The sequence below is a fragment of the Diadema setosum genome, chromosome 2 (genome assembly GCF_964275005.1).
Source record: "Diadema setosum chromosome 2, eeDiaSeto1, whole genome shotgun sequence".
Taxonomy (NCBI): Eukaryota; Metazoa; Echinodermata; class Echinoidea; order Diadematoida; family Diadematidae; genus Diadema; species Diadema setosum.
Genome location: NC_092686.1, coordinates 16373190 through 16387809, shown reverse-complemented (window position 1 = coordinate 16387809; position 14620 = coordinate 16373190). Strand labels below are relative to the sequence as shown.

The 14620-nt window shown below is 39.1% G+C and overlaps 1 protein-coding gene across 2 annotated transcripts in view; it reads right to left on the bottom strand.

The window, feature by feature from the left end:
• The window catches only part of LOC140246185 (structural maintenance of chromosomes protein 1A-like), a 56787-nt gene that overhangs the window by 31535 nt on the left and 10632 nt on the right, over positions 1-14620 (bottom strand). For both annotated transcript variants that reach the window (XM_072325629.1, XM_072325628.1), the window contains exons 3-15: positions 13870-13990; positions 13184-13420; positions 10590-10802; positions 9781-9866; positions 8825-8990; positions 8070-8239; positions 7258-7302; positions 6814-7027; positions 5952-6163; positions 4709-4930; positions 4099-4294; positions 2845-2913; positions 540-795 (exon numbers count right to left, since the gene is read on the bottom strand). In XM_072325629.1, coding sequence (XP_072181730.1) covers positions 540-795; positions 2845-2913; positions 4099-4294; positions 4709-4930; positions 5952-6163; positions 6814-7027; positions 7258-7302; positions 8070-8239; positions 8825-8990; positions 9781-9866; positions 10590-10802; positions 13184-13420; positions 13870-13990 — 2207 coding nt within the window. The remainder of the gene's footprint in view (positions 1-539; positions 796-2844; positions 2914-4098; positions 4295-4708; positions 4931-5951; positions 6164-6813; positions 7028-7257; positions 7303-8069; positions 8240-8824; positions 8991-9780; positions 9867-10589; positions 10803-13183; positions 13421-13869; positions 13991-14620) is intronic.

Below are 14620 nucleotides of genomic sequence, written 5' to 3'. Positions count from 1 at the left end.
CCAGGTTCATCAGAGTGTATGTCTGAGCTGTTATTGCACATCATCCTGTATCAAAGGAGATTGTGCCTATCTTCATTTTCCAGATATATGCATGACCTTGGCTAGATTATACTTCAGTACAATGATCATGACTTTCATATAAACTGGACAATACCAAGTGTTCCAGAAATTTCCCCTGACATGATCATCATCTGACCATAGGCAAGATATGACATGCAGACTCCGAACTCACTGTTTTAACATGGTAGCATCTACCTTATCAAATACAGTAATTTAAACATTTTGCCCAGTCATCACATATGACAAGTGGTTCTGTACAGGCTCCCAAGAGCAGTGCTTCTAAACCAGTGGGCTGCAATGTGGGCCAAAAATGATATCAAAAGTTTGTATTCAATCTAACTGGGCCTCGAAAAAAAGAAAAAAGAAAAAAAAAATCAGGAGCCAAGCAGCCTTTGATTAATGGTAGAGAAACTTGGCCCTAGTGGGCCCTTACGACGTCAATCAATGGTCACTCAGTGTCCTGAGTGTGTGTGCCTCACCTTCTGTGTCCCTGGACCTCTCGTACTCCAGCTGGTTGACCAGACGAGACTTCTGGTTCTCAAACTCCAGCCGTTTCTTGGCTCTCTCCTGCTGCTGCCTCAGTTCCTTCTCCTCGTACTGCCGGATGTTGGCCACGCCTATCTGGGCGCAGAAGTTAGAAAAGACCTCATCCTCCACCCTGTTCATGGAGACCGTCTTGGCCTTGATGAGCTCGGCTCGCTGGGCAATCTGCTCCTCTATGGCACTCATGCGAGGCTACATACGAAGAAACAAGCAAATTGGTGTCTAGTGTTGAGTAAAAGGCATTTTACATTTTGAAAAGGGTACAGTTAAGTATAAAGTGTATATATCAAAGTCTATATCATACAGCTATGTCAATGTTATGGAAATTGGCATTGCCAGTAAGATGCAAGTATTTAAATCCCTGTAAATACTATGCTTAGAGTAGTTGCCATGGTAGTACATGACTGAAAGGGACAGGTAAGGTACATATAATGCTACTCCCCAAACGAAATTTAGTCATCTTTTATTTTTGCCTTTTTCTACACATGGTATGCATGGAGATATTTAAAATGAGATATAGGTTTTACATGATGTGCCTCCTGAAAGTGTGTACATCATTCACATCGCAAAGATATTCCTTTTTTTTTCTTGAAACTGAACTGTATGAGCATGTCACAACAAAGTCCTGCAAATCATGAAAAAACTAGAAATGTCGCTATGGCGACTGATGCCTCCGCCATAATGCATGATTCTCCCAATAGGCGTATAGTACAATGTCTTCACAATGTGTGATCCATGACAGTTTCACATAACTGGCAAAATATTGAAATGACATGTTTGTCAGAAATGTCTTGAACTGGGTTTGCTATAATTTTCTAAGAGTGCAGGTACACATATTTGGGGAATTTTGGGGAAGTTTATGCATTGAGTAATTTCCAAGGTATGAAGAAAGAGTGTGATGATGGTACAAAATAGATTTTTTTGTGTGTGTGTGTGTGTTTTTTTTTTTTTTTTTTTGGGGGGGGGGGCATTGAAACCTGGCCTTTGACCCTTAACCTTTGACCTTCTGGCTGGAAATTTCCCGGAGAATCTCCATTAGGTAATGCATGTATTAAGTTCTGAAACTAATAATACAAGCATTGCATATACTAGTATATGAGGGAAATAGTAAAATTTTGAGGAGTTGACCTTGACCTTTGACCCCCTGACTATTGACCCATGACCCCTAAATTCCCTAGATAATCCCTGCCAGACAGTACATGCATATGTACCAAATTCCATGAAGATACATTGAACCATTTGCAAGAAAAGTGATATTGCAACATTTTCACCTAACCTTTGACCTTTTGACCTTTGACCTTATGACATGAAACTCTCTCTGGAGAATCTTTACGCAGTAGTACATGTCCACACCAAGTTTCAAGAAAATACCTTTGGGCATTGCATAGATATGGGGGAAATTGCAACATTTGTAGCATTTGACCTTGACCTTTTGACCTTTGACCTCTTGCCAATGTCACTAAAATCTACTCAACTAATTGTCCCATCATAAATCATCCTTGAACCAAGTTTGGTGAAAGCTGCTTCATCCAGTTTTGAGTTATCACGTAAACAGATAAATTTTAGGATTTGACCTTGATCTTTGACCTTTGACCTCTGTCCGATTTCACTGAAAAACTAGTCAAGTAATTGTCCCATCATACATCATCCTCCAACAAAGATTGGTGAAATTTGCTCCATCCAGTCTTGAGTTATCGCGTAAACGGATACAATTTCATGATTTGACCTTGACCTTTGACCTTTAGCCGATTTCACCCAAAATCTAATCAAATAATTGCCCCATCATACTTCATACTTGGACCAAGTTTGGTAAAATTCCAGTACATATTACTCAAGTTATCGCGTAAACGAAAGCGGACGGACGTACGGATGTACGGACGTACAGACGTACGGACGTACGGACGTACGGACGTACAGACGTACGGACGTACGGACGTACGGACGTACGGACGTACGGACGTACCTACGGACGGACGGACAACCTGAAAACATAATGCCTCCGGCACCACTTCGTGGCGGAGGCATAAAAAAGAGTACTGAAAAGAAATTATCTTTCACAAGAATAATATGCCATTTTCCAACTATGTTCACGTATGCTGATGCAATGTTATACACCCTAAATTAAATGCTTCATAACAGCCATACAGGTAAACCTGAGGACTTCATATCAACCAGATGTAATGCATAAAACATTCAAAAGACATCCTGGTTATGATCATATCCTACATGAAATAAACTTACATCAAATCCTTCCAAGTCCTGCATCAGTTTCTGGATGGCTTTGTCATTGTTGGCAAGGATCTTCTTTTCCTGCGAGATGGAAAAGCATCATAAACATCATATATTAACCCTGGAAGCAGGGGGGGGGGGGGGGAAGGGAATCACATCTGTTTCACAACAAAATAAACTTTCACAACTATGCTGAGCCAGACTTGAATTACATACATGGCAAAACGACAGACAAACAAACAAATATTTTCACAGACAAATACAATCCCCTTTATTGACATTTTCTGTAGATTGTAGCAAAACAAAGAGTAAAACAAAACTATTTATCGATTAAGGAGAAAAAAACTGGAAGAAGTTCAACAGACATTACATACTGGGACAGAACTTGTACCATTCTATTTTGAACACACAAAATAGGCAGTCCTGTTATGAAGCAAAACATCAAGATTTTGATATTGATTTCTCTGTCGCTATTTTGAATTTCACTTCTTGTAGCATAAATGTCACTTGTAGCCAGAGAACTTAGACCCACGTCCACAACTTGCATTAAAATCACAAAATATATCAGGATTTCTAACACTTAAACACACAAGTACACAAAGAAAATGCAACATGTACATACATTACAGTAAACCTACAGGTTAGATGGAAGTAAAACCCATGATTAAACATTGAATTACTAACATCTTTCAAATGAATCACTGAAACTCCTTTATAAACTAAAACAATCATAAATTTTGGTAAACCTACACACCACTTAAAAGCAAAATCTTTGATTGAATTGAGAACTGCCCAAGCATTTTCTTGTGCTGTACATGCTCTTGCCACCATTACTTTGCTTTATTCATGTCAATACATGGCCAGGCATTTTTCTCCATCACTCCTAGTCTAGGGAACTCCCTCCCATCTTTTCTCTGTGAAACTGACAAACTGGAGCACTTCAAAGCCTTACTCAAGACTCACAATTAACACCAGGCATTCAATTGCTAACTCTCTTGGAGGAGTCTGCACCTTTGAATGTTTCTAAAACAGATATATACGGCACTATACGATGCTGTTGATCATCATCATCATCACCATCATCATCCTCATCATCGTCATCATCCTTGTCATCATCATCATCATCACCGTCACCACCGTCACCACCGTCATCATCATCCTTGTCATCATCATCACCATCATCAACATCATCACCATCACCAACATCATCATCATTCTCATCATCCTTGTCATCATCATCATCATCAATACAAATGGCCGACTTACCGTGTTGTCTCGGTCATTGATGGAGTACTTGAGCCTGGTCTCCAAACCACTGATCTGGGAACGAATGTTGTTGAGTTCAGACTCCTTTCGCTTGGTTTTCTGCAGCTCCTTCAAGTCTGTCGTCAGCTCCTGCTTCCTCTGCTTCAGACTGTTCAGAGATTTCTCGTCCCAGCGACGGGCTTTTGCCTTCAGGTCACTGGTGACAGAAAAAAAACACATTAGGCTAACTTAATGAGGCCCTTTTAAAGGCAGACTGTTAAATGAACACTAAATCCCCCCCCCCCTTCAAAATAAGTTGGAGATGGTAGAGAACACGCAAAATTGGTGATTGAAATGTACATATAGGTATATATGTTGAAATCACTGTAATTCTATATTATAATTTTAACAGCAATATGGTATGAAATATCATAAAATAAAACATTGGACATTCATCAAGTAAGGCATTATTTATATTCAAAGGCTAACATCACTATCCAGACTCTATTTCAAACAAACCACACATCAATATCTGCTTGTTTACAATATGACGTTAGATTAAAGATTGATTTCACTTTTACTGCACAGGTATTTTCCCTAGAGGTGGACAAGAAAACTTATTGTAGTTTACCTTGCACCTCCTGATATGATTCCAGACTTCTGGAACATGGTCCCATCTAGAGCTACAGCCTTGTGTCTCTCGTGGCGGCCAAAGGCGATGGTTCGAGCGTCTTCCACTGTCTCGCAAACCAGAGCATTGCCGCAGGCGTACATCAGGGCCTTCTTGACATTGGGTGGTTCATAGCGGATCACATCTATCACAAGCTTCACCCCTCGAGGGTCACGGATGTCTCTGTGTACATGGAATAAGTCAACAAGAATTCAATTCATTCAAGCGACTTTAATCTCATGAATTCATGTGTCTACAGGATAATTGCAATGTGTCTCAAAGTGGACAACTTGAAGCAATAGCACAAATAAACACATACGCAAATATCACCTAATTCAAATGTATCATTAAAGATGATATGAACTTAGGTCACTGACCAACAGTTAATAACGTAATTATGTGCATATGGTTGCTGTATTTCAATTCTTTAAACTTGGTATCTTTTTCTGTAAAAAGCCCCTCTAATAATTGAACCTAATTTTTTTTCTCTTTTCATTATGTTTCTTAACTGACCCATTGTCTCACACATAGCTGACTATATTTACTGTCAAACTTAGATTTTAATCTTCTTAATTCCAGCAAACCTGTGCCTACCCAACATAAATAAGCAAAGAACATACCAATGTGACTATTGGCCATAGATTCTTGTTAAATGGCTTCACGTCAGCGATATCAAACTTTCTGCTAAACATCTTAATTTTTTCAAAATCAAGCTTCGTTTCAAACAAGCTTCACGTCTGTAAAATCCAGCTACATTTTGTAGGCATTTATTGACTTACAAATTGCTTTTTTTTCTGTTTTTTTTTTTCAAACACTTAACTTGCAATTCCATGCCGATATGTGCCTATACTCAACGCTTAACACTGGCACCAATCCAATTTTCCCAGACCGGTAAAAATCACTGTTGGACCAGTAATTTTTCAGGAATTGCCATATTTACTGGTCCGACATGACTGGTAAAAAATAAATAAAAATATGAAAAATAAATAACACCGTGTGGGCCAGTTGAAAAAAAAAAGTACAGGACCAGTGAATTTAAGGTTCCAACCAGTTAAAAAAAAAAAAAAAAAAAAAAAAGGAAAAACTGGGTATCTACTGGTCCAACAGAGACAGGTTGGACCAGTAGACAAAAGTGGGTTAGTGTGCAGCCCTGCTATATGACACGACATTAACCAGTGCAGAACATGAGGTATGAATCACTCACCTCAGCTTCTCATTAATGGGCTTCACTTCAATGAAATCCAGGGGTAGGAAGGTCTCAGGATCGGACCGCTGCTCCTTCATGTACTGAATACAGTCTCTGGCTGTCTTCTCTGAATCCACAATGATGGCGTCCATGTTCTTACCCAGCACCTTGGTGACTGCTATCTGGTATTTCTTCTGGCTTGGTTCACACAGGTCAATCAGACGCCCATACTGCATAGGATGTCACGGAGGGCCAATGGTGAGCATTTTTTTTTTTTTCACAGCTTAACACAGAAATGTTGCAAACTTACACTTCTTCCACCAAATGAAAAATTAAATGAACTCCTTAAACAAAGCAGGATAATATGTATTTACAACAAGCAGCTATATACATAACATTTTCAGTGTAGTGGGGAAAATGTACTTGTAAATGCATACTAATATTGGTAGATCTCGATATGATCTGAAGCTAGCTCTGTTTAGTTTCAATTGGGCAACATCATCAGTATGCCTATGGATACAAATATACAAACATACAAATATTAAAAATCAGGTCTAGCTGTTGATATCTCATTTCTGTCCCATTTTCAAGTAGATCTAGACCACTTTTGTTGAGGACCCACACTTCTTTGCTCTTGAACTTCAGAAAATTTTGCCTCTGATTTCAATCATTTCTACATTTTGAGTATGCAATGCTGCATCAACTGAGATTCTTTCTGTATCCTTCATTGACATATTGCCTATATCACAACCGGTGATGCACCTTCATCATGCACAAAACACATAACTTCATGCTGTACAGCTTTGTTTCTACTGCCTTGGAAAGATATAAGTTTTTATCTGAAAGGGCTAGACCATCAACTTGGAGACAAGTTCCTCACCACGCCGTTGAAGAGCCTCTTGAGGTTGTCGATAAGTTCTGCCTTCTTGTGATGGCGAGCACTCTCGTGTTTGTCCACCTTGGCTTCCCCAAGCTGCTCCACGATGGACGTCATCTCTGACTCAATTTCCTGCATCCTCTGGGACGCTCCCATCACCTCCTCCTCCAGACTCTCCCGCAGCCGCGTCTGCTCGGTGATGTTGTTCTCACTGGTCCTGGAATGTTGAGTAAAATATTCAAAGTTTAACATCTCTAGAAGTGATACTCTTTCATTGAATATTGGTACACACCATTCAATCCCTTCATCAATGCTTGTCCCAAATGCATCACTTCATAATGAAAGTTCAAAGTTAGCAACAAAAATACCATGTGACACAGCTTGCCTGTTAATAATTTGTACAAATCTATCACTCCACACATCTATTGTATCATTCACACGTCTTACCTGATATATTCATTCAGCTTTTCCACACGTCTCTGGTTCTCCTCCCTAGAAGAATGAGTGAAGAAATGAAGAATGAATTATGTATACAAGGTGATGACTGATCTATGTACATGCAGAAAAAGCATGAAAGTTATCTCTGTAACAGTTTTGACTTTATCTCGACTTACCATAACCTCACAATGCCTTGCATATTTACAAGTTTTGAAGTACTACCATGTCACCGACAAAAACTGTGAATCTTGGACATCAAAAGTTACTCTTGGTGACAGGGCATTTTTGTACGCTGCACCAAAATTATGGAATAATCTCCCTTTGTTTGTAAGACAAGCAGTTACAATTAATGAGTTTAAGGCCAGGTTAAAAAGTCATCTCTTGAAGTAGTGTATTTTCTGTTTGAATTTCTTGTATGCATGTCATTTTGTAATGCGCAGTAGAGTATATCATTATAGTAGCTGCGCAATATAAATGTCCTTTCATTATTATTATCTAGTCTTTGCATATTACAAAGAAAACAAGGTCATTTTTCGAGAACTATTTATTAATATCTAGTCATTGACTCACCCTCTAATACATCCCACTTACACCACTCTCAATGCAATTGATTGTTTTATTAGTTATGACATGACCGAAAATTCTCCAGACAGACAACTTGCCCTCCCCCCCTCCCAAAAAACAAACAAACAAACAAACAAACAAACAACTTTCATCTCTTTTGAAGACTACAGGATCTTAATAAGATTACTTCACTCAACAGCTTTTCTTTATATCCAGATACTAGTATATCACACAGATTTCACTCCTTAACACTTCACCTCTCATGCTCCTTCTGTTTGATCTTGGCTTGGATCTCAGACTTCCGTGTCCGCTCACTTTCCAGCCGGTCCTGGTCAGACTTCTGGTCCCGGTTAAGTTTCTCCAACTCCTGCAGCAGCTGGGCTGCCCTCATGCCAGCCTCTTTCTTCAGGGAGTGGTACTCCTCAACCTTTGGATTAGGAGCAAAAAATGGAGAGAAAATTTGAAGGCTACAATAGCGATATTGTTAGAATTTCACTAATCTTTCTGCATTTACTTAAGCCATGTACATAGAGGAAACTTCTCCCTTCCATTGACAGGTAATAACATGGTGTGCCAAATTATGGCTTTGGAGTGCATGGGCATACAATAAAGAATTACCATAAATGCAGAAATCTTTGTTGAACATTAATTTTATAGGCGGCAAGTGAGCTCAGCTGGTAGCACATCTGCCTCATGATCCAAAGGACCCCAGTTCGATTCCCGGGTCTCACTGAGCAATGCTGTGTGTAACCACACTGTCCCCTCTAGTAAGAGTCAAAACACTCTGTCCCTCGGATAGGACATAAAATGGAGGTCCATGCTTGAGAGAGTCACTACTCATGCATGTAAAAGATCCCACTTCATTTACTCATTGCAAAGAGCAGGGTGAATACCCCGGTGAAGTGGTCCCGCTTCACATCCAACTGGACCCCATGGAAGACCAGCTATTGCAGCTGAATATGGGTTATCCAGCCATCTTATCAGATGGAGATGAAACAAACAAAAATCATACCTGAGATTTCTCCAGAGTCATGTCTTTGCCCTGGCTCTGACTCTCCTCCTCCAGTCTCTCCTCATACTCCTGCCTCTTCCTCTCCACCGCATCCAACTCCTCCTCCAGCTCCTGGATGTCAGCCATGTGCTTCTCATGCGCCTTCTTCGCTGACTTGAGAGATTTCCTGTACAAAGACACGGACAAACACAAATCTTGCTTTGAATTCATACACTTGTCTGCAAAGGGACATCTTGTAACGAGGCTTCTTCAGAGTATATCTTACCCTTATGCTGGTAAACAGCATGGAGGAACATCTCAGACAGATTTGGATGCTTACTGAAGATACTCCCGACTATATCTCTGTCCTAATGGTACATGATTAGACAGTGTGTTTCAGCCATGATGTATCTCTTGACATACATACATTCATAATGGCAAGTTTACATGAATAATTAATGAAAGTGTATTGTGCTATACTTGAGAGAATCAAAAACTCTTGCAAGCATACACCAGGAAGCATGTCACACTGGAAATGGTTTTGGTCAAATGTTTTGTACACAAATAAAAGCAATTCTGATATAAATATCTATCTGTCAAACTTGGGCAATCTTGCACTACAAGAATGATGACATTTTACTTTCACAAAAAAGATGTAATGTTTGTAGTCTTACACACAAATCTTTGATGAATATGAGTAGAACATTTTCGGTGGAAGTTATAATCTCACATGCAATACATATTAAATTTTTGTACTATGGAGTTTATCAACAAAGCATAACCTATCCATGCTATGGATTGACTAAGAAAGCTTGAAAAAGAAGGCCCTAGAAAGATTAACTTCCTGTGCAAATAACATTCCAACATATCACAAAGACGACAAAAAAAAAAAACAAAACAAAACAACAACAAAAACAAAAAACAAAAGCAAAAGCAAAACACACATTAAATCTTATAGGGTAGAGATGTTCTCTTACTTGGCAGTTTCTAGCTTCTTGTTCATGTGACTTGTATTCTCCTTGGCCTTGATGAATTGAGGCTTCTTTTTATTCAGCTCAACTTCCTGTTGTGCAAAGAAACAATAATGCAAATGAGAAGAGCTTCACCAGTCAGCATTGTCACTAAGTAAAAGCCTTCCACATACAGGGCAATGTGAACTTCCATTGGTCAGCTAATTATTCACATAAACTTCTTCATCATACAATTAGGTGGCATCACTGCAAAGAATACACAACACAAATCTTTAACAGCCCAGTCCTTGTGCAAGTCTAGTGAAAGTAAAAATGAACTCATCCTATGCTGTAATAAAAAAAAAAGAAAAAAGAAGAAAGAATAGACAGATGGCCGTTGAAGGCAAAGATTAGATAGAAGGGGATGATGCTCTGAGCCTCAATGGCAATATGCTTGTTTTCATCATGACTTCATACCGTACATGGTTACTCTGGCATAACAATCATACAATTCAATGTGTACTAGACAAATTTACCTTGTTTCCAGAAAGTTTATTCATTCAATAAATGCTGCATGTACACTAAGTCATTGTTTCTCTGAGCATTTCCAGAATAATTATTAATGCTTCAGCAGATGCTTCCTTTAAGATAGAATATAAGGAATGGTTTGGAACAAAAATGTAAAAACAAGTCTGATAATGGTTATATTGCAAATGTGCAGGGCTGAGATAAATGTGAAAATGAGAGAAAGAGAGACAAACGGCAGAAAGATAGATTATGAGGGATGAATTTCTTTCTTTTCTTCAAATCAATGATCTTTGAAAGTCACCACTAACCTTTTCTCTCATGTCCTTCTCAATGGCGGCCAGTTCCCTGGTCAGCTGACCCAGCTCCTTCTTCTTCCCCCTGATGCGCTCCTCCACCCCTTCCCTCTTCTCCACCGCTCTCTTCAGCTCCTCGTTCCTACCGCCGAGTTCGTCCGTCAGCCGCTTGATGTCGTTCTCATTGTGGTAGAGTTTGAACAACTGGAACTCCAGTTGTTTGTCAGCCTGTGTGTGAGCCAAGGCATTGAAAACAGATATTGGCACATGCACACCTCACACACAGAAAATAAACTCTTACACTAAGAACCAGATGCTGCAGACTTGGAAAGTGAAACAACACCAATGCTATAGAATATGAAGAAAGATAATTTGAACTGTAAGGTAATTTATATGCACTAACATCCAAATTGAAATATCTGCATTACAACAATTTTGAATCAATTTTTCTGCTTTCAGGTAATCACACACAAGCAAGAGGTCTGATAAAGACAACTTACATACCGTAAAGTTCCGTGTATAAGACGCACTATTTTTTCGTCAGAAAACATTGAAAATCGGGGGTGCGTCGTATACACGGGTACAGTCGAATCACGAGAAAAAATCTGTCATGTACACCCAATTTTATAAGGCCAACTTGGGGCCATGTATGCCCATCGACGTTTGGAAGGTAAGCAATCACTAAAACTTACGGATAAATGAGCGATCTTTCAATCTGGACACACACAAAAGCTGCAAATACGACATAAACTTACATCGGCCTTGTGCAGTAACGATGTATCAATCTGCCCATAGACAACAGCTGTAACAGCACTGCTGTATGCTACCGTACCGATGTCAGTCTACCAAGCTACTAACAGCCAACCTAGTAGCTGGAATACGCGATGTACAGGTATCATTACTAAATTACCGATACCGTAAAACTTATCGATGTACTAGTATCAGTATGGCCATAGACAAAAGCTGTAAAATACGGAGTAGGATCGACACTATGTCACCGTGAATATGAATGATGTGTGAAGCATGCATGCATATCCGTGTCCGTTTGCTCACGAGGCCAGCTAGCCTACACTGTAGCCAGCTAGCTAGCTAGCTAGCAAGCCTTTGGCAAGGGCAGCAGCTGCAGCTGCAGAGAGGCTTTTGCAATGGACTCGCGTGTACACAGCGATCGGATCGGAGCGCGCCTGCCCGTTGCGCGCTGTGTGTGCAAGTCCATTGCTCTCTGTGTGCGTGTGCTGAAATTTAGCGAGCTGCCTTTTGCAAAAAGGCTAGCACTGTGCATACAAGCATACAAGAGACACACATGTTACTGGTAATCCCTCCGGGCGAAACAACAGTGAGTGTAATACCGTACGCACCGTACGTCTTGCCGTATGATCCCTCTGCTACACTTGTTGATGTTTTTCTTATTTTTCGTAATGAACCTTCCAGTGTGACATGCGTCAATATGCGAGACACCCTCTGCTATGTATGACAGCAAAGATCGTACTGTACACTCATGAGTACGATATGCATGACACAATCACAGTACCACGATTGAAAGGCGAAACAATAGCAAGTGAGTACTGAGACAAGTCTCGCATTTTGCGTCTTCCATATTTTGCCGATGTCCGATGAATACCGTTAAAGGAAAGTATAAAATGAAACGAAAAATAGAGCTAATACATGCTGCATTCTAGGGAAATTTTGAGCTTAAATAATATGTATGACACACGCAATATCTGCGTGGAAATTTTCGTGTTTTTTTTTTTTTTTTTTAATTTTAGGTCCAAAAGTAGGGGTGCGTCTTATACACGGGTGCGTCTTATACACGGAACTTTACGGTAATATATAAGACAGGGCTGCACACTAACTCATTTTCTCTACTAGTCCGAATCTTAAATTTACTGGTCCTGTACATTTTTTTTTTTCCAACTGGCCCCGACAATGGTATTTCTGTTATTTTACCTGCCATACTGAACCAGTAAATTTAGCAATCCCTGAAAAGTTGCTGGTCTGACAGTAATTCTTTATCGATTTGGGAACTTCCAAACAGTGCCAGTGTTCAGCATTGTATAACAATGCCATATATTTCTTTAAAAGCATACCCTACTACATTTGGAAATATGACAGAGAAATAGGTTTTCCACAGTAAATGAAGTTGTTAATTTGGTGATTTTCAGCAACCTACTACAGTAGAATTTTGAAGATTTGAACAATTGTCAAAATGCTTGTTGAGGGCATGTATTTCCTACAATTCATTCTGCAGTAATTCCTGTATTTTTCTCAGTATGCTGAAGAAAAACAAAAACAGATGATTTTGATGAATTATTGCATATTTCTGTTCACTGATCATTTTCTATCCACTGGAAAATGAAAACTTACATTTACTACAATATCATCTCCGACAGTTTGTTCACTCTACAATTCTTTCTACTATGGCTTCTCACAAAAACCCGATTCATTATTTTAATTTAGAGTGGAAGTAAGCTTCAGTGGCCAGGATTCTGACATGAAGCTATCAATCCACTGGATAAAGTTACTGGCAGCTACACTCAGAGCCTACAATATGCATATTGTGAATTACTAATTTTATAAACTTTCTGTGTCAAAGGAGAATTAAAACATACCAATTCTTCCTTGAGTTTCTGGTATCGTTCTGCTTCTTCCTTCTCCAGTTTGGCTTCCTTGCGCTCTGCAGCAATACCCTTCTTCTTGTGGTAGTTGAACTGGGTGTCTTCTTCGGCCTTGATCATGCTGGCTTTGCGCTGTTCATACTCTTCCTTCATTTCGCCAGATCGACTTATTTCCTCAAAGAGAGTCGTACGCTCCTTGGGGTTCTTCATAGCGATGGACTCGACAGCACCCTGTCATGAATATTCATACCAATATACAGAAAACAGCTGTGATATGCACTAAAATGTGACTAGAAACACAATGTGGCTCGGCACTCCAGTCATCTTTGAGCAAAAACCTCAATTAAACACTATCTCTATGTGATTCTCAACATTGAGTAAATAAAAAGTTCATTACTTTTTAAAATGTGAGTTAGAAGAATTAAGTTTTACATAACTTAATAGCATGACAAACATGACCAAGACTCATTGTCCCACTATTTCAATGTGACCAATATACAATACATTGTATATATCATTACATCAATCATAAAATATTCATAAAAGCAAGTCAAATTCACACATTTTCAGATTCAATTTTTACGTTTTGGTAGTTGTTTGAGCAAACACACTAATCAAAATGAAAAGGTTACGGGTTATTGACAAATAGATAGTTTTTGTTTCATATCACCCTAGCTCACCTGGAACACTAGGAAATTTCTGGCTTTGACAAGGATGCCGATTTTCTCCAGTGCTTCTGCATACTGCTGAGCACTGACAACCTTGTTGTCAATTCTGTACTCTGATGACGCTCCCATGATACTGTGAAAAAATATTAGTTGGAAAACATTAATAAGTAATAATAAATATCTTCATAAAACACATTGAGATGAATCGATCAGATGAAATGAGTTACACAAACTTCTGACAAAGGAACACCACACTGAGAAGACTCCATGAATCCTGGGTGTACAGTCCTCTGAAAGTGTAATTTCCTTTAGTATCAAGCTGTCACAAATTTCAAATTTTTTTTTTAATCATCTGCAGGCCCATCAGCAAAATCATCCAGTTTCTGCTCTTTGGGCTACACAGCAGAACAATTCAGATCTTTTCAGTTCCTTTGTTTATTCTTTAGAATCATAAAAGCAATACACAGAATCATGCAAAATTGAATGGCATACACATAGTAAGCCAATCATAACTTGATACTTTTCATAAAGAGGCTTGATGAAATGGCAGACTGAAAAAAAAAAGACTCGTTGATGATAGTTTCCAAGTGTACATCACTAAAACAATTTTTTCTGATAAGTAAAATGTTGCCCAATGAGTATGAGCAGACTACCTCAAGAAAAGTGCATTGGTTAGGCATCTATTTTTCTAACCAATTACCTGGAAAGGGCAGAAGACAGAGCTTGTCTACAACATTCTACAATAAAGCAATTTATTAAAAAA